The sequence below is a fragment of the Triticum dicoccoides genome, chromosome 3B (genome assembly GCF_002162155.2).
Source record: "Triticum dicoccoides isolate Atlit2015 ecotype Zavitan chromosome 3B, WEW_v2.0, whole genome shotgun sequence".
NCBI lineage: Eukaryota > Viridiplantae > Streptophyta > Magnoliopsida > Poales > Poaceae > Triticum > Triticum dicoccoides.
In genome coordinates this window covers 615,250,152-615,273,701 of record NC_041385.1, presented here as the reverse complement: position 1 = coordinate 615,273,701, position 23,550 = coordinate 615,250,152, and the positions used below count along the sequence as shown (strand labels likewise).

The 23,550-nt window shown below is 45.2% G+C and overlaps 1 protein-coding gene across 1 annotated transcript; it reads left to right on the top strand.

Annotated features, from left to right (window-relative positions):
• The first annotated feature begins 303 nt into the window (after positions 1-303).
• LOC119277435 (protein kinase and PP2C-like domain-containing protein) lies at positions 304-22,967 on the top strand. The gene is made up of 12 exons (XM_037558715.1): positions 304-546; positions 682-799; positions 2,702-2,868; positions 3,912-3,979; positions 4,108-4,331; positions 5,792-5,843; positions 6,739-7,273; positions 7,349-7,418; positions 8,185-8,404; positions 8,484-8,588; positions 21,547-21,642; positions 22,467-22,967. Exons 1-12 carry the CDS (start codon positions 423-425, stop codon positions 22,659-22,661), a joined length of 1,974 nt encoding a protein of 657 aa, XP_037414612.1. The 5' UTR covers positions 304-422; the 3' UTR covers positions 22,662-22,967.
• The last annotated feature ends 583 nt before the right edge of the window (positions 22,968-23,550 follow it).

Genomic DNA, 23,550 nt, shown 5'->3' with positions numbered 1-23,550 from the left:
GGAGATTGAACGTAACGGCTAGCGCCACCCGCGCTGCGCGCAACAGTGACGACGCGGGGCGTTGGATGCGGATCGAGCGGCTATCGTTTCGTGCGGATTTGTTGCAAACCATCAGTCCAACTGGTGGTTAGATTTCTCGTTTATATAAATTATTTTATATGACTGGTGGTTAGATTTCTCGTTTATATAAATTATTTTATATGCCTAATAATTAAGAGCCAAAATAGATGGGCGTAGAAACGCGCGCCATCAATAATATTTAGTGCTGTTGGAAGCAAGCCAAGTCAACAGATCCAGTCACAGTCGAACCGTTGGCCTTTCCGTCGCAACGCCGTCTTCCCTTCCCCACCCACACCAGTCGAGATTCAATTAACTCGTCTCCCAGGCGACACAACGCCGACGAGGAGGTCGAGGCGGCGCCGATGGGTCTGCTGGAGGTGCCGCCGGAGGAAACCAATCGTTGCGTGCGCGGATGCTGCCGTAGCGACGCCATCCCGCTCCACCTCCCCGCCGCGTCCTTCTCCCTTCTCTCCCCCATCGCCCGAGGTAACCCCCGCCCCATCCTTCTTTCTCCTCCCCCCTCCTCCCCCACCCATTGTTTTGATTTGTGAGGAATGGCGTGTGGCGACGGGGGGAGGAGAAATGGTACGACGATGTGACGTCACATGACGCGCCGTGCAGGGTCGGAGAGCACGGTGTACGAGGCGCGATTGGGGGGCGAGCGTGCGGCGGCGAAGAAGCCCGTGTTGTCCACTTCCGACGACCTCGATAAGTTCCATTACCAGCTCCAGCTTCTATGGTCGGTAGTCTCTCTTTCACTACTCCAGCGCGCATGCGTTATTGTCTAACAAATTCCCCATATCCCCAGTGGCTGCAAGGGAAGCCATTGCTCAAAATTGATGCGCATTTGCTCGCTTGCAAGAGACGTCTGATTGGGAATTATGGAGAGGATGAGCTAGTGTGCTTGTGCTGCATTTAGTTAGGCTGGTCATAGTGGGAGTAACATAGGTAGTAACATAGATGCCACATAAGCAAAAATGTTGATGTGGCAAGTAGTTAATGAGGAGAGAGCCAAATAGAGTAACCTAATATGTTACCATCACATAGCGTTTTCCAATGCAAAATGAGTCTACAAGACAATAAATGAACATGTGTATGTTACTACACATATGACACTTCCCACTATAAGGGTAGTAACATAGAGTAGTAACGTATGCATGTTACTACTCTAAGTTACTCCCCACTATGACCAGCTCTGCTCACACGACTGGAATAACATTGCAGCATGTGAATAATAAGTATATTGTAGAAAGCATGCAATATTATGTATGGTTGCAAACTGTAATGAAAGGCGTGTTTTGTTAGTGGTTGTTGCTAAGATTTTGGTATGGGGATAGTAGGTAGTCTTGTTTTTTGTTGGCAATGTTGTATCGTAGGATCACCAATGTCATGAAATCTGTATATTTAAAGATAATTATTTTATAAATTACAAAAATAATTTATGGAGGACAAATTATTTTAACGGCTCTTTAATTGTATTGTTCTTAGACCATGATGTGTATTACACCTCATGGTCTAAGAACAATCTGATTATTTTTTATAGTGGTCTAAGAATAATTTTAAATGCTTAATACACCTCATGGTTTAATACCTGATATGTTTCACGATTCTAATGGTGCTTTGATCTCTAGCACGATATGATAGTGGTAGCATCAGATTATGATACATAGTGTGATTCATATCTTTTCTCTCACATAGTATCTTAATATCGTTCAATACTGGGGATTGATTCCGAGCCACGGGAAATCCTCCAAAAACCCTGGTTCGAGATCTGGGGGCCTGGCTTGCGTCTACGAGGCTACGAGCTAGGCATGGTGAGGACACAGAGAGTTACCCAGGTTCGGGCCACCTTGCGGTGCTCCTGCTTGGTTGTATTTGCTTGTGGACCGTGCTCCTGGAGCTACAAGATGAGCTAGAGCTCGAGAGTGCTAGCAATGGCGCTAGGGTTTTGGCAGGAGGCGATGAGCCGATCCCTTGCTATGGTGGCCACACTGCCCCTTAAATAGATGCCTTGGGCCTCTTCCTCGAAAATATGAGTGGGAAAGGCTGCCACAGGGCGGCATTTGAAAGGGGACAGGCGCCGGTGCTTCTCCTGACGAAAGGTGGTCTTCGCCTGCAAAAGGTGCTATCCATGACGCGCCAGGGGCTCCACGATGACCTCCGTCCTGCCGTGCCACCGTCTTGGTCTTCTATCAACAAAGGGAAACCCTTGGGACTTGCTTTGGGGGCAGGTTGGCACAGCTGCTCCCTTAGCACCAAAGGGGAAACTGTCCTGGCCCCGCAGTCTGGCGCCTGCTTTATCAACGTCACCCACGTGACGGGCGGCACCCGCTGTGCAGGCTTCCTCGGGTTACCCCGGTTCGCGAGGCTGCTGGCTTGTGGCGCCCGTTGGTGGGCCGCCCTATAACTTGGGCCAAGTGGCCTTTCCTGGGCCGTAGGCAGGTGGCCCGTGGTACCCCGGTTCCCACTGGGCCGACACTATGATCCACATCGTGATAATATGAACTCTGGTTACTGCTGCATTCAACTTTTGGTCAGAAATGATTCTTATATCCTGAAGAAGCTGCTAACATCTTTTAGGATTACTATTAGTTGCTCTCTAATTTCCTGGATTAATTTGTGGATTTCAATTTATATGCAGTGAGCTGGATCATCCAGGGTTGGTGAAACTCATTGCAGCACATGCACGTCCTCCAAATTACTTGATGTTTTTCGAATATTTTGAGCCTCCAAACTTGGCAGACAAGATACATGTTGAGGAGTGGAGCCCTTCTATCCAGCAAGTGGTCACGATTGCCAGCTATCTAGGTCCCAGTTTGTTACAGTTATAGTTTTCCTTGAGTTTGTGTTTAATATATATTACCTCCGTCCCAAAAATCTTGTCTTATATTTGGATGTATCTAACACTAAAATGTGTCTAGATATATCTGTATCTAGACAAATCTAAGACAAGTAATTCGGGACGGAGGGAGTATTATGTTTTCAGCTGTTAGAATAAAGTGTATATCTTGGTTTGAGTTTTACGCAGAACCAGTTTTTTAGAAGCTTGCTTTACCTGCAATTATACTTTTTGTACATAGCTGTAAACGATCACATGTATCTGTTTTCTTGAATATATTTTCTACACATTTTTTTATACATATCTCTTTTCTTGACTCGGGGGTGTTTTTAGCAGTTTCATCTGTTAATTCTTATCCAAGGGTGAATACAAAGCCTTTCAGTCCCAAACAAGTTGGGGGTATGCTAGAGTTGAAACCCATAAGATATCGAAACCAAGTCGTGGTTCTGGCATGTGGATAGCTAACTTCTACGCACCCCTGTCCATGACCAAATCTTTGTTGATATTCCAGTCCTTCAGATCTCACCATATCCAAGGGTGACTAAACGACAAAAACAATTGCTAGCATTTAAGTCCAAATAAGAGAACTTTGTACTTTCACTTGCACTTCTTTTTGACCCTGGTACTTTAGGAAGATTTTTACACATCACTGTGCACACTGTACAACTTTTTTTATGTACTAAATTGTTCTGTTATGTTGCTTCAATAACAAGGCAAGTTCATGTAGTACCAAAGTTAAGCAAGAACAGATTTGTTGTAATTTTAAATAGACTTAAACAGAAAATAATGTTCTCACCATATAAAATACAAAGACAATGACTAGATCGACTAAGCAGTGAGGTTAATTATAGGTAGCACCGATGTTTATCTATTTCAGAAATAGTAATGCATGGCTTAATTTTCTTTATTCTTTCTAGGTAACATTATGCTGGATCTAATCAGTGTTGGATGTCAGCTCTTGCAAAACCCTTGAATTACCAATTTGACATTGCTTTACACTGTATTGTTACAGCAAAGACTCTCCAATACCTACAAATTCTTGGGATAGTGCACCGAGATATAAAACCAGCAAATATTTTGGTATGTCCTTGCATTTTTCTTGTATCTTTGTGTCAGACAGTTGTCAGACTGTTGAATTACATTCTTTGAGCACATAAGGATTTTCTTATCTTTATTTAATGCATTGATTTTTCTATAATTCTGTACAGCTAGATAAAGACCTCCTTCCACATCTAGCAGATTTTGGCTTGGCTATGTACCAGAAGGATATTAAAAGTGTTTCAGCTGAGAACTGGAAATCATCTGGCAAGCCTACCGGTGGTTTCTATAAAAAGAATATGGTCGGGACACTAATTTACATGGCACCAGAAATTTTGAGAAAGGATTTACATACAGAAAAATCAGATGTTTACAGCTTTGCAATATTAATAAAGTAAGGCATTTTTCTTATGGAATTAATTTAAATCAGCCCTATCCAATTGTTCCTGTCATATAATTACAGTCCATACTACATTGCCTGAATTTTTTTTTTGAAATCTTTGTATCTATATCCTGTTGACCGAATGCTTCAACTGGTGTCGCTTCTAAGACTGCTCGTTTTATCCACAATTTGACATCTCAGAAGATTTTAGATTAGTGCAGATACCATATCTATATTGGAGGGAGTGCCATATCCCACATAAATCCATGTTGCATATTGTACTTGACGTCATATATCGTGTCCAACACATGTTGGATAATGACGTTAGTGTGGCATTTCTGTGGCATGTCATTAGTGCTGCATTCACACTGTGTTCAGGGGAATAACTATTACTGAAAATTTATGTTATTTCGAGTACCGCGTTCTCTTTTCTTTGTCAAAACACATTGACTTTATATTCATTTTTTGTTTGGATATTAAAGTGATGTTATACAGAAGGGGAGCCTTGGCGCAGTGGTAAAGCTGCTGCCTTGTGACCATGAGGTCACGGGTTCAAGTCCTGGAAACAGCCTCTTACAGAAATGTAGGGAAAGGCTGCGTACTATAGACCCAAAGTGGTCGGACCCTTCCCCGACCCTGCGCAAGCGGGAGCTACATGCACCGGGCTGCCCTTTCTATATTAAAGTGATGTTATACACATGTCTAATTGAGGTTTCTTGGGTTATATATGTGTATGCCCATTAATTTCGAGGGAAAGTAGTTAAATAACATGAAAACAAAACTAAATCACAGTAACAATTAGTGACATTGCAAAAACCATCGGTTTCAAAATCATGTTGCAAAAGATCTATTATGATAAAGCAACATTTTTGTCTCTCCTGGTGTTCTCATATCTTGGTGCCCTACTGAGATTTATTTGGAGCCAAATTTTTACTAAATCTCCCATCTCTAAGGGGCTATTCTCATACTCCCCTACCTATTTTCTCCTCTTCCCCTTTTATTTTCCCATAACCACCGGGCCAGGTTTGCCATAGGAATTTGTTGTCATGTTTTAGGTAGATAGTTACAAGTACTACTCTAGCCCGACTGGCAGAAGCACTTGGAACAGACCCCTTGTTCCAGGGATCAAATCCCACATACGCACCTTTTTGAGGGCGGGGTCGACCGATTTTGACATGGGAGGAGTCCGTTAAGAGAGACCTGAAGGATTGGAGTATCGACAAAGAGCTAGCTATGGACAGGGGTGCGTGGAAGCTTGCTATCCATGTGCCAGAGCCATGAGTTGGTTGCGAGATCTTATGGGTTTCACCTCTAGCCTACCCCAACTTGTTTGGGACTAAAGGCTTTGTTGTTGTTGTTGTTGTTGTTGTTGTTTTAGGTAGATAGTTCATGCTCCATAACAAAAGATATTTATAATTTTGTATTTTTAGATGTTACTCCCTGATTTCCCTTCTAATTTTATCATTTTACAGCGAGCTTCTTACTGGTGTTGTGCCTTACACTGATCTGCGAGCAGAAGCACAGGTTCATTTTTGTTGCTTGTTCAATAGCTCCAGTGTTGTGGCTCATTTCATAAACAGCCATACTATGGACTATTTGTGTTTTGTATGATTGCTTTGGTATTCTATCAAATTAGATTTTTTTTGTTTTAATGATTTCTTCCTAATCTAACATTTAAATGGCCAGCCAGTATAGAACTCTTAAATGGAGTAATCATATGGTAGATTCCTAAACTTGTGGTTTGGTCAAGTAAGTCCATAAACATGTAAATTGCACATTTTCACCCAACAGCTTGTTTATGTGGTTCATCACAGTTCTGAAGCTTGCCAGCCTGGCTAGTTTTGCTTGAATGGCAGGTTGATCCCATTCGGCATGGAGTACACGTGCATTGCACATGCATCAGGTGAAGATCAATTAGTTCCATCCATCTTGAAAATCGAACTCTGGTGAAGATCCCATTCGGCATGGAGTTCACGTGCATTGCACATGCATCGGCCGAAGATCAATTAGATCCATCCATCTTGAAAATTGAACTCTGGTGAAGCTGACTTCTCCATTAGTCACCCTCCCCTTCCACACGAAAACTAAGTATTAGCTAGCTTTTCCCACAACCCCCTTTGATTTGATCCTGGACTGGGCAAAGTCAGCATGCAATATACACAAAGGTTAGGTAGGCTTGGCTGTTTTTAATCTGCGGTGAACAACTGAAAGAAGTTGCTGGATGAAAATGCTACCGGCGGCTGTCTGAAGTGCATTCAGTGATGGGCTCAGAAATGATATAAATGCACATATCCATATGAGCTACTTGACCACATCATGCTAGTCTCTAGACCCACATCATAATTATAGTTACCTATAGCTAGCTAAGCTGAGCATTTTATGTTCTCTGCAAGTAACAGCTTGCTCTATCTTTCTTTAGGCACACACCATTCTTGAAATGACTTACACTGAACAGCAACTTACATCAGCTGTTGTTTCTCAAGGATTGCGCCCTGCTCTGGCCCTTCCAGAGTCTGGCTCTCCACCAAGTCTCTTGTCACTTATTCAGCGCAGCTGGGATTCTGATCCTGAACGAAGACCATCATTTGGAGATATAATTGAAGAGTTAAATGTAATACAGAAGCATTTAGTTACATATTCTTGCCCTCTATCATCTGGTTCAGTGAACTTGAGTCGAAACAGCAAGGCAGAAGTACACCATTATCAAGAAGCATTAAACTGGTTTAACCAAGGGGAACTGTTAACAAAGAAAGCAAACAAATTAGACTATGCAGTGAATCCTTGGTCTAGTTCATTTGATCAGTCCTCTGTCTCTGTGTATCGTCCAACTTTGAGCTGGGGATCTTTTGCAACATGTGGACGAAGAGAAACAATGGAAGATACTCATTTTATGCTTACCTGCATGTCTGAAGAAAAAGATGTGCATTCCTTTGGCATTTTTGATGGACACAGAGGTTCAGTGTTTCTTAAGTCTACATTTTGATTTTTACTATGTTTGCATTAGCATACATTACACAATATTCTTACAGGTGCGGCAGCTGCTGAGTTTTCTGTCCGAGCAGTTCCTGGATTTCTCAAGCAATTTGGACACACTGCCAGGTTCGGGTTGAATACAAACTATCTATTTTTTTTTCTGATAGAGTGCATATTTCAACCCCCAACTCTTGCCCTAGTCTAATTTACAACCCCAAATCCAATACCGCGTCTACATTACAACCCCCAACTCTTAAAACTGACCAGGATTCAATCCTCCCCTCCCCATTGACCATCCAGCCAGCAAACCACATCAGCAAAAAAATAAAATTTCCAGAAAAAATCTGCAAAAATAAAAACATACTGGAAAAATGGGGGAAATCTATAAAATAAAAAAAATGTAAAATCAAAACAATTGTAAAAAAAAAAGAAAAGTAAAACCCATCTTTTGCAGAATTTTCTGCCCAAATTTAGTCAAATTATTTTTTCCAGAATTTTTTGAAAAAATTCTGTTAAATCAAGAAAAAAAATACTAAGCATCTTGAAAAGGTTGTGATTTTTTTTCGATTTTACAGATTTTTTAGAATTTTCAGAAAACAGCCCCGAACCTTTTTTTTTATTTTCCAGATTTTTGAACTTTTTCCTGGATTTTTTTGATTGTTTTTGGAAAATTTGAACTTTTTTTGCTAATTGGATGGTCAACGGGTCAAAACCGGTCAACAGGGAGGGGAGGGTTGAATCCTGGCCGGTTTTAAGATTTCAGGGTTGTAATGTAGACAATATTGGAGTTGGGGGTTGTAAATTAGACTAGGGCAAGTGTTGGGGGTTGAAATATGCACTTCTCTGTTTTTTTTTCTGTTCTTAATTTTCATGGATTTGTTGTTCTGTGTAGCCCGATTGATGCCCTTGCAGAAGCATTTGTAAGTAGTGACACAGCATTTAGAGAAGAGTTAATTGCTCACCAGAAGTCAAAAAGGATAATCCAGAAAGACTGGCATCCTGGTTGCACGGCAGTGACAGCATTGATAGTGAGAAACAAACTTTTTGTAGCAAATGCTGGTGATTGCCGAGCAATTCTCAGCCGTGCTGGCAAACCATTTCCTCTGACTAGGGTTGGCATCAATTCTCTTTTCTTTTCTCACAGTACAAATTAGCATATAATGCAATTTCCTTTTTATTTTGTTTTGATAGGATCATGTTGCTAGTTGCCCCAAGGAAAGAGAGCGTGTTATAAAGGAAGGGGCTGAAGTCAGATGGCAAATAGATACATGGCGAGTCGGTGCAGCTGCTCTTCAGGTGCTCACTTTGTTTTGCTTTTTCTCACACATGTACCGACTTGAGCACACTGAACTGATCAAACTTTTGCATTTAGCAACAAATATCTTACTGTTTCTTAAAAAAACATCATGTTTCTGTGGTATGTACTACATTGCAGAAACAACTATTAAAACACATCTAAAGTTAACTTCCACTTTGGAGGTATACTTAAGTGTTCTGTGAGATCCGACATATAACATGATTAAGGAAAGGAACAAATTTTAATCTAATGCATGTTGAGTTCTAACTAACATGGCATCTACAGCTACAGGGTTAATTTTTTTGTCGAGATTCAAGATTATAGCTATCATGTCATATACGTACATCCCAAATTCCCAATAGGAGGCCACCAAGGGGCAAGGCAATAGTTACTTAATTACTATTGTCTCTATGATTTGTTCGATTAGTTCCTTTTCTTAGGTTTAATTTTAGCCATCCCTATAAAATAGATTGCATTCATATCTTATCATGAAGCAGAGACTAAATAAATCAATTTCCCTCTCAAAAAAATAACCTATTTCCCAGTTTTTTTCCTGCCTGCCTTTGGCATGTGGCTTCCGTCGAGCCCTTCGCCTCTTCGGGCCAGGGTCCACCTCGAGCAGGCCTAGCGCCATTAGCACACAATGACTGGTTTAGGTCTTCAGGAAAACTAGTCCAGTACTCTGTTTGGTTAAGAAGGGTGGTGAGGATTATCCGCATCGATGCGTGGGAGCCACATAGGATTAAAGGGAAGGTTTTGAAAGTTTGAGGTTCGTTTTAGACTATTTTGAAGTTTAAGAACGCGGAGTGTACTGGGGTCTGGGGGTACCCACCCAGATACTAGAAATTTTGAAAAGCATATTCAAATATGTTTTGAATTTATGCACCGAAAATCAAGGAGCCCCAGTTTATGGCAAATGCATAGACATATTGCAAGATTAGTAACTTAATCTAGCTCCCACATTAGTTGAGATTAAGCTTTTTTGTTTGTCAATTAATTTGAAGGAAACGTTCAATGGTAAACGGTCAATGTATGATGGCCCCACCTATTTCTGTTTATACTTTATTTATGTTGTAGATAGCCTCTTGGACTGTTTAGCACTTCAAAGTCAGATAATTACATACATATTCATACAGTAAGAAATCCCAGCAATCTGTCCGTGGCAGCAGCAAAACTGGAAAGATTGACTATGTATGCTTGCTGAATGCTTCACACTAGATGTCCTGTGCTATAATTTGTGATGAAGAACATAAATATCTACTTCAAAACGGTCCTATTGAATGTTTAAGACCCAGTTATATAAATACACCTTTACTTCGCTTATAAAATCTTTGAATCCAATTTGACATAACAGATGATCTACCTTTACCTTGCAAACTTCTTCCTACAAAAGCTTATCCAACTGTAACTTAGGTGTAGTTGAAAGTAAAGCATGCTCCTATGGGAAATGTACACAGTTTCTCTTACATTTTCTCCGAGCATCTCTAGCAGACACCGTAAAAAGCCGCGACCCGCAAAATAACCGCCAATATACGGGTCGGCGAGGAAAATCCTGCCCGACTAGACCCCGCAAACACGTCTGACCTGTAAAAGTTTTTGCGGGGCGCGGCATAATTCCCGTCCCAACCCGCGAAAACGCGGGTCCCCTCCCCCCGGCCCGCCGGCGCCCTGTATATAGCGGGAGCGGTTGGTGGGGAGGACATTCCAGCCCGCGCTTTTCCCCACCCACCACCGCCCCTCTCCTCCTCGCCCCGCCGCCCAAAGTAGCTGGCGGGATCACGCCGGAAGGCCGCAACACGCCCGAGGATGCCCTCCGCCACTTCCTCTTGCGTTGGCGGGCCGGAAAGTTGCAGACGGCGGTTATTTGACGCAGGCGGCCAGATTTGGCTTTTCCGGCCACCGGTGGCTGCGCCAAGCGATGGATTGGTCGGGGAGCACCCCGCACAGCCCCGACAAAGCCCCATCGCCGCATGCAGGTACGGGTTTGTCCTGTAGCCGCCGTCGACGGTTTGCCGGCAGGGATTCAGCCGGCCGTCCGTCGGGCTCGGCGCTCGCGCAGCGGCTCGTTGGCTCGCCGATGCCGCTCATACAGTGCGATGACTGCACGCGGAAAGTGTTGCGGCTAACTTTGGGCATGCCGAAGCACCCCGGATGGGTGTTCTTCAAATGCGAAAACGACGGGGTATGTGTTGTTTTCATTCGGCTTTGTCACCTTATTCTTCGGTTCAATTGCGATAGCTCATTTTGAACATCTTCATGTGTGTAGGAAGATGGATGCTCATTTTGGTTTTGGGAAGGAGAATACATTGATTTATTGATAGAAAGGAACTTAATAGATGTTCGTGCACTCCTTAGTAGAATTGAAGCTAATGATGCATCTGCATGTGCAACTAGAGAAGAAAATAGAGGGGAAGCAATGTCTACTTCTTTAGAACCAAAGAAGAAGAATGAAGAATGCAAAATCAAGAATCCGCAGATGAACAACGAATGCATGGAGAAGATATTGGTCCAACTAGTGGGAGCGGTTATTGAAGTTGGATATCTTCTAAAATGCATAATTGTGGTTCTTGTTTTCTTTGGTCTTGCTATTCTAGCAAAGATTTGGTGAAGTACATGTATCCAATGCCGTTGAAAAAGCAAAGAAATGTATTTTCTTGTGCGAAATTGAATTGCAAATTTCGGATTTGCGGGCTGGCGGGAGCGGCGCCCGAGCAAACCCCGCAAAGCCGACCCATAAAAGAGCATATTCCGTGAATATCCTTTTTTACGGGTCCGTTTTGCGGGGTCCGATTCTGCGGCCGCCCGCGCCAGCCCGCAAAGCCGTTTTTCCGCGAACTGTAAACGCGTTTTGCGGGTCGGCGTTATACGGGTTCTGCTAGAGATGCTCCCATCTTCTGTTTCCAGTAGTTATGCATCACCTAGATCTTCACATTCAACATGGAAAGTATGTTTGAAGATTTTTTACGAATGCAGAACTCGCCTGATGTAGATTATTCTACTCTATTTATTTATTTTTTGAGAAAATGCAAAAGCCTTGCATCTTGATGCATTGATAGAAAGAAGAGTTTGTGCAAGCACTAAGAAGGGCAACACCGGGTGAAATACAACATGACACCTGTAATCACTAGACACCGCCCTCGCCGGGAGCAATGCCACCAGACCCCTCGCCCCGCTGTCACCCATTGCTGGCTTCCATCTTGATCATGTCAAATAGATGAGCTAAGCTGAGTTTACCGTCCTCGATGATTGTGCTGCGTTAAATAGATGAGCTAAGCTGAGTTGACCGTCGTCAATGATTGCGCTGCGATGCTCCCAGATGCACCAAGTGACCAAGATTATGGAAGGAGAAAGAATAGAAGGTTAGGAGTGTTGGAATAACAACTTGATCATATTATCATGAGGCAAAAGCCATCATATATACATGTACAGAGGAGGCTAATGCAAAAGGCCAAAGGCCACCATAAATATAACTCTAACACCCCTCCTCAAACTCATGGTGGATCCACAACACTTAGTTTGGAGAGGTGAAATCTATGTTGCGCTCTAGTCTGGGCCTTAGAGGGCACATACTGAAGAGCAATAACTTAGAGGGCACATATTGAAGAGCAATAACTTAGAGGGCACATACTGAAGAGCAATAACATGATCCTGCACAGCAGCACACACATAAGAAGCATCAACACCAATATGCTTGGTAAGCTCATGCTTCACGGGGTCCGGTGCAATAATGATAGCACATGTACTGTCGGACAAGAGGGTGGTAGGTGTAGTAGCAGAAACACCAAAATCCTCCGGTAACCATCGTAACCAAGTCACCTCTGCCGTCAGAAGAGCCATAGCTCTCAACTCGGCCTCTGCACTCGAACAGGAAACTGCAGTCTGTTTCTTCGTCTTCCAGGCAATAAGAGAACCACCAAGAAAGACATAGTAAGCAGAAAGTGAACGGCGATCCGAAGGATCACTAGCCCACGTAGCATCCAAATAGGCCTAGAGCTGTAATGAACTGGAACGGGAAAAAAGAGAGATCATGCCGCGAAGATATCGTAGAACACGAAGGTGTCTATAATGAACTGAAGTGGGAGCGGAAACAAACTGACTCAGAATATGGACAAAATAAGAGATATCCGGACGAGTGACAGCAAGATAGACAAAACTCCCAACAAGATGACGATAATGCATCGGATCAGACAAGAGCTCACCATCAGAAGCGCGAAGATTAACATTGAGCTCCATAGGAGTCTCAACAGTGCGCTCATCACTAAGAGCCGCACGAACAAGAAGATCCTGGATATACTTTTCTTGGGAAATAAAAAAGTCATCAAAGGTGGAGGAAACCTCAATCCCAAGAAAGTACGAAGAGGACCAAGATCAGCATAAGAAACTACTCACTGAGATGGGCCTTGACAAAGGCAATGTACTCAAAATCGTCGCCAGTGATGATCATGTCATCAACATATAGAAGAATAAGAGTGCAACCACGAGCAGAAAGGTGGACAAACAATGCTGGATCATGAGCACTGGGCGAAAAACCGGCTGAAGTGACCACAGAGGCAAAACGCTCAAACCAAGCACGAGGGGCTTGCTTAAGGCCATAGAGAAAGCGACGAAGACGGCAAACCATGCCACCAGGAACTAAATACCCAGGTGGTGGCTGCATATAAACTTCCTCACACAACTCACCATTAAGAAAGGCATTCTTAACATCAAGCTGAGACACGGACCAGTGGCGAACAGCGGCCACGACGAGAAGTGTGCGGACAATGGTCATATGGGCCACAGGAGCAAAAGTCTCATCGTAATCATGACCATGCTCTTGCCGAAAGCCACGAGCCACAAAACCCACTTACAAGAGATGGGACGGACACGGGGAGGAATAGAAACCAGATCCCACGTCCCAGTGCGCTCAAGGGCAGCAATCTCCTCTGCCATCGCAAACTGTCATTCAGGATGAACAACATCTTGATAAGAAATCGGCTCAAGAATAGTCGAAAGACCATAGCGAGAAGGAGAATATCGGTCAGGGGGTGGACAAGGCCGAGAATGAAGACCATAAGTCGACTGAGAGGAGGAAGACGACACATCAGTAGACTCATCCACAACACGTGGACGATGAGTATAATGGAAAGGAAAGGAGGGAAGAGGTGGAATCACTGGAGGTGAAGACAGGGAATGTATCGACGATGAAGGTGGAGAAGGGGAAGGTATCAGTGATGGAGGTGGAGAGTCATGTGATGAGGGAGGAGAATAAACCGTAGGAGAGGACGGTGTCGGATCTGCAACAGTGGGACGAGGAGTAGGAATACTGGGCACGGAGGGAGATGTATCCGGAAACATAAGAAAAGAGATGTCCTTCATGTAAAAGGCCGAGGAGGATGGACGCGGGTAGAAGGGACGAGACTCATCAAAGGTTGCATCCCGAGAAATACGCATCAGGCGACCGACAGGATCCCAACACGGATAGCCCTTTTGCTCATCACTATATCCGAGAAAACACACACTCAACAGACCAAGCGATCAGTTTGGTGCGTTCACGAGGGGCAAGCAAAACATAACAAACTCAACCAAACAAACGAAGCGATGAATAATCAGGAGAACGACCAGAAAGACGCTCGAGATGAATACTACCCCGTAGAGCAGTAAATGGCTGAATGTTGATGAGATAGGTGGAAGTGGTAAGAGCCTCAACCTAGCAGTGAGGTGGAAGAGAGGTGGCGATCATCATCGCACGCGCTGTCTCAAGGTGACGATGCTTGCGCTCAGCCACACCATTTTGAGCATGAGCACCAGGGCAAGCGAACCGAGTAAGAGTACCCTGCTCAGCAAGGAATCCTCGCAACGCATGGGAGATATACTCACCAGTTGAATCTACGCGAAAAACATGAATAGGAGTGGAAAACTGGGTACGAACCATAGTAGCAATTTTTTTGTATATAGATAAGACCTCACTACAAGAAGACATGAAATAGATCCAAGTGTATCGAGAAAAATCATCTATGAAGATAATATAGTAGCGATGACCCCCTTTCGAAGCGAAGGGAGCCGGACCCCAAACATCAGAGTGAACGAGATCAAAAGGGCGCTCGGACACTGACTCACTGTGAGGATAAGGTAGCTGAATCTGCTTACCAAGCCTACAACCCAGACAGTCCAACGAAGCGTTACCAGAGACAGACCCCAGAACACCGCGATGAACCAAAGACGAGAAATGAGAACCACATAAATGGCCAAGACAATGATGCCACTGCCAAAAAGAGATGGTAGATGCATCAACAGGGGCTGCGATACTGGCGGCAGTGGCAGCAAAGGGAAGACGAAGCCAGTCAAGCTTCGAGAGGCCATCAGAGCATCGAGGCCCAGCACTAAGCAGAGCGCCCGTGCGATGATCCTGAACAGAACAGGAATCAAAGTCGAGAATGACCCTACAACTGGAGTCAACAATCTGACCACCAGATATGAGTTGCATGGTAAGTCAAGGAACATGAGCGATAGAGGGAACATGAAATGAAGAAGTGCTAAGAGTTCCTGGACTAGCTACAGGGAGGGGAGTGCCATCAGCCATAGGAACACAAACAGGAGACTCAACAGGTCAAACGAAGGTCAAAGTGGAAGAATCATAAGTCATATGGAAAGACGCTCCAGTATCAAGAATCCATGGGGATGTACCTGAATGGGTAGAAGGTGGTTTCTCAATGCCAAAAGAGTCAATCACAGAAACTGCAGAACTTGTAGCGAAGAATCCCAAGCAGCAAGGAGGCATCGCAGCTGCACAATCTCACGCGCAGACAGGGACACGGTGGAAGAGGTCGAGGTAGAAACACTTGCCGACGATGAGCAATCGCCACTATCTATGGAAACCGCATGTAGAGTCGATCGAAAGTAGCGAGTCGACATAGAGCCACATGTGGAAGCCATTGGGAGAGTCGACGTAGAGTGGTCACGGCCGCGTGCGGAAGCTGCGAGAGGAGTCGACGTAGAGCGGTCACGGCCGCGTGCGGAAGTTGCGAGAGGAGTCGACGTAGAGCGGTCACTGCCACGCACGAAAGCCGCGAGAGGAGTCGGCGTAGAGCAGACACCACCACTGCGGGCAGAAGCCGCGAGAGGAGTCGACGAATAGCGCCCATCACAGCCTGCTGAGGACGCCATAGGGGACAATGTCACAGACGGATGAGCACTAAGCATCGAGTGATGACGTATGTGTGAGACGGGGTCAATGTAGGGAACACCTCGATAGACATTGCACTCATTTTTTTTAAGCAACTAGCCAAGACGAAATGCGCTGCCAGAAAGTAGGACATCAGTTGAACAAGCTGAGCCGAGTGGTCCACAGGAGCTGAGCCAAGCCGAGGCGGTTCACAGGAGCTGGGCCAAGCCAAGCACAGGAGCTGAGCCGGTTCAAAACAGATCAACTACTCACTGTTGATCTGAAGAAGAAACTAGCGCACAACCACTACAGCAGTGGATGCCCGCGTTGATGGGGCCGACGGCGGATGTGCAGAAGGCCCGCGGCGACGAAAAATGGGCGGGGCAGGAGCCGGAGGTCACGGCAGGGGGCGGTAGACACCGGGAGTAGAGGAACAGCTGGCGGATGGCGGCGGGAAATCGGCAGCCGGCATCGGGATTTGGCGGACGCAGGAGAAGTTGGTGGCGTCAAGCCTAGAGAAAGCACATGCGGCGGCTGGGCCAGAATGCCAGATGCAGGCGCCTACGCCAACGCGCGGCATTGGGGAGGAAGGCTGTAACACCCACGATGCGGCTATATCTCTCATGTGTGAGGCACGACTTAGAGGCATAACCGCATGGTGGTTTTGTCGCAAGAAGGGTCATTTTCACACAATCCCATGTAATGAACAAGAATGGGATAAAGAGTTGGCTTACAATCGCCACTTTACACAATGAACATATAATTCATACATCATTCAGAGTACACACATAGTCCGACTACGGACGAAGCCAAAAGAAAAGAAGATAACCCAACTGCTAGATCCCCGATCGTCCCAACTAGGCTCCACTACTGATCAACATGAAACGAAACATAGCAACGACCAAGAACTTTGTTGAGCTCCCAACTGAGCTCGGTTGCATCACCTGCACTGGTATCATCGGCATCTGCAACTGTTGTGATAGTATCTGGTGAGTCACGAGGACTCAGCAATCTCAAAACCCGTGAGATCAAGACTATTTAAGCTTATGGGTAGGAAGTGGTAATGAGGTGGAGTTGCAGCAAGCACTAAGCAAATATGGTGGCTAACATACGGAAATAAGAGCGAGAAGAGAAGCAACGGAACGGTCGAGAAGCTAGAAGTGATCAAGAAGTGATCCTGAAACTACTTACGCACAATCATAACACAAAGACCGTGTTCACTTCCCGGACTCCGTCGAAAAGAGACCATCACGGCTACACACGTGGTTGATGCGTTTTAATTAAGTCAAGTGTCAAGTTCTCTACAACCGGATATTAACAAATTCCCATCTGCCACATAACCGCGGGCACGGGTCTCGAAAGTTTAAACCCTACAGGGGTGTCCCAACTTAGCCCATCACAAGCTCTCACGATCAGCGAAGGATATTCCTTCTCCCGGGAAGACCCAATCAGTCTCGGAATCCCGGTTACAAGACATTTCGGCAATGGTAAAACAAGACCAGCAAGACCGCCCGATGTGCCAACAAATCCCGATAGGAGTCGCACGTATCTCATTCTCAGGGCACATCAGATGGGCAAGACGTCGGGTTGGCATAGACCCTGGTTGCCCAGGGGGCGCTGGACATCGTCCGGTTCGGACCAACACTTAGAGAAGCACTGGCCGGGGGGGGGGGGGTAAAATAAAGATGACCCTCGGGGCTGCAGACCCCAAGGGAAGGTTATAGGTTGTTAGGGAAATGGAAAAAACCAAAGTTGGGCCTTGCTGGAGGAGTTTTATTCAAAGCGAACTGTCAAGGGGTTCCCATAAACCCGACCGCGTAAGGAACGCAAAATCAAGGAACATAACATCGGTATGACAGAAACTAAGGCGGCAAGAGTGGAACAAAACACCAGGCAAAAGGCCGAGCCTTCCACCCTTTACCAAGTATATAGATGCATTAATTAAATAAGAGATATTGTGATACCCCAAAATGATCCTGTTCCAACATGGAGCAATCTTCAACTTCACCTGCAACTAACAATGCTATAAGAGGGGCTGAGCAAAAGCGGTAACTTAGCCAAACAACGGTTTGCTAGGAAAGGTGGGTTAGAGGCTTGACATGACAATATGGGAGGCATGGTAAACAAGTGATAGGTAACGCAGCATAGCGATAGAACGAAGCAACTAGCAAGAAAAGATAGAAGTGATATCGAGGGTAATGGTCATCTTGCCTGAGATCCCGCAAGGAAGAAGAACGAAACAATGAAGTAGACGAACCAACGTAGTCGAACGAATCCTCACAAACGCAACGTTACCGGAACTATCAAGGAGAAGCGCAACCGGAAAGAAGCAAACAACATGGTAAACAACCATCACATAAACATGGCATGATGCACAATCAAGTATGATGCATGTCCGGTTTAATGAGGCATGGCATGGCAAAGTGCACAAACAATACTACAAATTAAGTGGAGCTCAATATGCAACGAGTTGCATATTGACGAGACACCACATTCGAGTTATTTAGTTCGCTCTCGTTTAGGTACACAACAATATTAAATGTTGTTAAACATGGCAAGAGGTGAAGCATAATTAAACTAACTAAATAGGCAAGTTTAAATGAGGCCGGAAACTCAAACAACAATTCCGAAAAATCCTCATGTGCATATTTCGAATTTGGTACTGTTCTGCCCTAAACCATATTTTATTGTTGTTAAACAGGAAAATAAAGTGCAACAAGTTAATCTATGCATTTTTCCGCCCCATTTACATATTAAGTTTATTTAAAACCGAGCTACGGTTATTTAGTTATGAAATAAATCATTTTAGCATGACATTTGAGCAAATTCAAACAAACAACATTTTAAACATTTTAAACAGAGGGTGAAAGTTGCATATTATGAAACTAGATGAAATTCTAAGTATTTTACATATATAAATTATTTACATATGATGCATAGTTCATGAGTTATTATATGCATGAAGTTAGAGGGGTTTTCTGCGAATCTTTTAATTCACTGGATAAATAGACAAATCGTCCTGGCAAGGAAAAAACACACAACGGGCCGAATCTGCGATCGGGCCAACAGGAACAGGCGCTGCGGGAGGCAGCTCACCATGGGCTGAGGCCCAGGTCGGTGGAGAGATCGCGGTCAACGCTCGGGACGAGCGTGCAAGACAGGGGTTGCGGGTGCGGCCCTCTGCTCGACAGGGAGTAGAAGCAGAGCAGCGGCGGCGCGGGCAAGTCAGCGGGGGGACGGAGCGATGGGAACGGGAGGAGATGCTGGATCTAGGCGGCGGGGGCCCATCTCCGACGATGGTGGCGCCGGCTGGTGCTCCTGTTCGAGGCAAGGACAGAGACGGTGATTAGAGGGGAAGAAGCAGAACACAAAGAAGAGGAGGCAGGGTACGGCGACATGACCTGGGTGGTCGCTGGCGGACGGCGTCCATGGCGGGGTTGCGGTAGCGGCAGCTGGTCGAGCTCCTGCTTGAGGAAGGAGGCGTGCAAGGGGCTCGGCTGTTGGGGTCTCGAAGTGAAACAGAGGATCGAGCAGCAGAAGGAGGCAGCATCGCTAGAGGCACCAGGGACTTGGCGCGGGTCTTGGGGCTTCGGCGAGCTGAGAAGGTTCGGCAACGATGGGGATGGCCGGGACCCAACGGATCCAAGGCCAGGGCGGCGTCGTCGGATGGAGACGAGACGGGCATCGCTTGAAGCTTCGGCCGTGGCTCCTGTGAGGGTTCAGAGAGAGGAAGAGAACTGCGTGAGAGGGAGAAAAACAGATGGAGGAAGGAGAAATAAGGGGAGGCGTGGGGTACTGGCCTGGCCGGCTTGGTCCAACGACGACGCTCACCAGCGACGAGGTAAGCAGGAGGACGGGGAGGCTGGGGATCGAACCCCTCTTGATCTGGATCGAGGAGGGAGCGGGAGGCGCGGCCTGCGGCCTGCGGTGGAGATCGAGCAGAGGAGGCATGGCCTCGGGCTCGAGGAGGGAGGAGGGTGTAGGTGCCGTGGGGAAACGAGGCGGAGCTCGGGCTGTGGTGGTTGGTGGGATGGGGATCCCGATGAAGGAGGGAATCGACGGCGATGGGACAAACTCCCGAGGAACAAGGAAGAGTGGGTGGCGGCGGCGGGTGAGGAGATGGATGGATTGGACAGCCTAGGGTCTAGGGTTTGACTATTTATATAGGTAGGTATTAGGGTAGGGCTATCTCGTCCCAACGATCGTAATCAGACGGCTGAGAAAAATATAGGTAAGGAAGTCCAATTAAGAAAACGGAGATGTTTTATAGATGTTTGGGGATGATCCGGGCCCATCGGTCATGACCTTGTTCGGGGATGTTTTATAGATGTTTGGGGATGTTTTATAGATGTTTGGAGATGTTTCGGGTTCGGGGAAGTTTCGGACGCGCGGGAGGGGTCTGTGCGCTGTGCAGAGGAACAAGGCGATCGCGTGCAAGTGGGTGGTTGGTCTCAGAACGGTCAACGAAGACAAGCGGTGACGACATGCCACGGAGACAAGGAGAGAAGCGACAAGTACGAACGGCTGCGAGTTTTATGAAAACATGCAGATGCAATGCGATTGATGACATGAAATGAAATGCATGACATGAACAAAATGCAAAACGAAAGACAAAAACCCAACCACGGAGGAAAAAACATAACACATAGCCGGAAATGTCAAGAGTTGGAGTTACAATTATGGAAAGTTACATCCGGGGTGTTACAAAGGCGTGGCTGCTGGTGGAGGCGCAGCCCGATCCGGAGGACTTGCTGCAGCCCGATCTGAACGGGAACCAGGATGGATGGGGGCAGCAGCAGCGATGGAGCCCGTCGGGATCAGAACGGCGGCCTTCACGGGAGCACACTGGAGCACATCGGGGGCGTAGGCCTGCAGCCTGTGTGAGATGTAGTGGCTAGGCCTGCAGCATGCGGGTGGGAGGAACAGCAACGGCAGCTGGCAGCTCAGCGCGAGATTTGATCGGAAAAGAAAACCTAAAGCTCTAATACCATGTTGGAATAGCAACTTGATCATATTATCAGGAGGCAAAAGCCATCATATATACATGTACAAAGGAGGCCAATGGCCAAAGGCCACTATAAATATAACTCTAACAAGGAGATGGGCCATTGTCTCGGACTGGTCACAGACCCCAACATGCGGGCTGCTCAGTGGTCCAGCAACGGTCCTGGCAAGCAAGCCAGACGAAGAACTTGACTCGAGGGGGATGTGATGCCCCGAGATTGAAATGGGGAAATTTGGGGATGAATTGCCAGGGTTCGTGGGGTTTGGGGGTAGGTAGATTGGCATAGAGGAATAAGGAGATGCGCTAAAGCTACTTGGTCTAATTTAGCATCTCATTTCTTCTCATTCATGTCCGGATCGGCAATATATAGTCAGCACAGGTAATTAATCAGCTGATGACGAGTTCCTGGTTTGTCCCATTAGCTATTATGTATGGAGTGCTTCCTAATGAACGCACATTGGCTCTCAACCTAAGTCACCAGCCTTGGCGACAACCTGCTGGCCAGCGTCTTCGCCACCAACTTGGCGAAGATGTAGATGAGGCTGATGAGGCAGTAGTCCCTAGGAGCCGAGGCATCCGATCTCTGTGGCAGAAAGATTAGCGGGCCTGATTCAGTCCCTGGAACCCACGCCCAGACATATTTGTTTATTTTGGAAATCCTCTACAGATTTATCAGTGCGATTAATTGTGTCAAAATCATTTCTTATCCTATTTATGCTGAGAAGATGATGCTTCAGAACTGTTGTAGTCTTGTAGAAAAATTTACAGAAAAAAAATGTAGTTTATAAAAAGTAATGTCTCTTCTTGACAGGTTACAAGGTCAATTGGTGATGATGATCTCAAGCCAGCAGTCACAGCATTACCTGAGATAACTGAAACTGATTTAACAGCTGATGACGAGTTCCTGGTTTGTCCCATTAGCTTTAGCTGTGTTGCTGTGTTCAGTTTATTATCCTACATCAATGCGATATCTTTTTGTAATACATTAAGCTCTATACATGTACTACACAATTATATCATGTGCTTATTAGTTCATTGATGTTTATTTCTTCATTATATCAGCTTGAAGTACTTACTTGGGTATGGTGTTTCTTTCATACGCTAGTTACCAATTCTTAGCAATATATAATTGTAAATTGCAACCTATGAATTGGGTGTTTATACTAGGCACTCAAGTAAATAAAATACAAAAGCTTCTCTTGTAGTCTTTTTTCCTGAATGAAGAAGACCCGTGACAAGTAAATAACAGGCGTAAATTTAATACCGGTGTGAAACTCTCTGGTGCTCCCAAGTGGGGCCCAAGCAAAGATAATAGGTTAGGGTGGCCTGAGTTCTGTTACAATGTGAAATGAAGGCAAAACTTGGTGGCAAAGTATTTACAGAAAGATTCTTTAGGATAGCTGTGTAAGAAGGAACAGTATAAACAGTGAAGGCAAAATTTAGTGGTTAACCCATCATATCGATGATATTCATATGTTTGGGGAAATATCATGGATCTGACGATTTAAAAGATCATGGATATGATGATCTAATATGTAAATTGTTCTGTTCCTGAGTTGCATAAAGAAAATGTTGCATGCATTAGTAATAAGGTCTTTTAAATTAATTCTATACTCGTGAACCTTGGTGAGAAATATCTAGTATCGGTGCTAGCAAGTTGCAATGAATGTAGTGGACTGTAGCATCAAGCATTCATCGGTGGCAACTTGATTTGATTTTGATGTGCTGTAGGTCATGGCTAGTGACGGACTCTGGGATGTGGTAGGCAACGAGGATGTCCTTTCCATCATCAAGGACACTGTGAAAGAGCCTGGAATGTGCTCCAAGAGGCTGGCTACCGAGGCCTCAGCGCGGGGCAGCAAAGACAACATCACTGTTATCGTTGTCTTCCTTCGCCCTGTCTCCACAGCAGAACGAATATACTAGCCACCTCCATTCTATCAAGTAGATTATATGACCAATACACACATTCATATACGCGTACAAAGTACTCATGCTGTACTGTACTAGAAGGGACAAATGATGTCAGACTGCGCATTTTTCTTCTTCCAAGTATTTTGCAGTTCCACTGTATTAGGATTTGTTTGTATACCACGCATACAAGCTAGGGCCTGTTTGGAATACATGATATGCAAAACACATGAATTGGAAGGCATATCTGGTAGATTCCACAGAAATCGCAGGAATTGTATAACATAGTTGTTTGGATGCTCCGCGGGAGTGGGAATTTTACAGGAAGTGGTTTCCTTAGGAAAAATAAAGATGCATGTTGCATTGGACTTCTCAAAACAAGTAAAAACACGAGGTTTGAGCAAATGTTAAAATTCCTATGAATTTCAACACCATTTTCATGCACAGATGCAACAAGCAGTAGAACAAAAAGTCCAAACTAATAAGGTTGTGCAATCCACATATACTTCAACATCTCTATGAGATGCCAACATGTTCTATTCACTCAATTTGCATGCTTCAAGCTTTGTCTTGCCCTTGTTGTTAGTCTGACTGCGTTCTTAGTTATTATTGCTTTATTGATAGTAATTGCATCACATAGGTCAGGGTGATAAAAAGTTAATATGATCTAATGCAAAATTACTATTCGTACAATCTCTTTTCTTCATCGTAGACGAGGGCTAGTGTTGATTATGTGTGGAGTTTGACTTCCAAATTTGTTGTGTGTATCATGGTAGGTCAAGTACTCTTTCTGTGAACTACTGAGATCTAGGTTTTGAGCTACAGGGAAATTTCAAATTCTCCCGAGGAAGAAGAACATGGCGTGTTTCAGCTTTTTTTTTTTGAGTCTAAACATACTTTACTT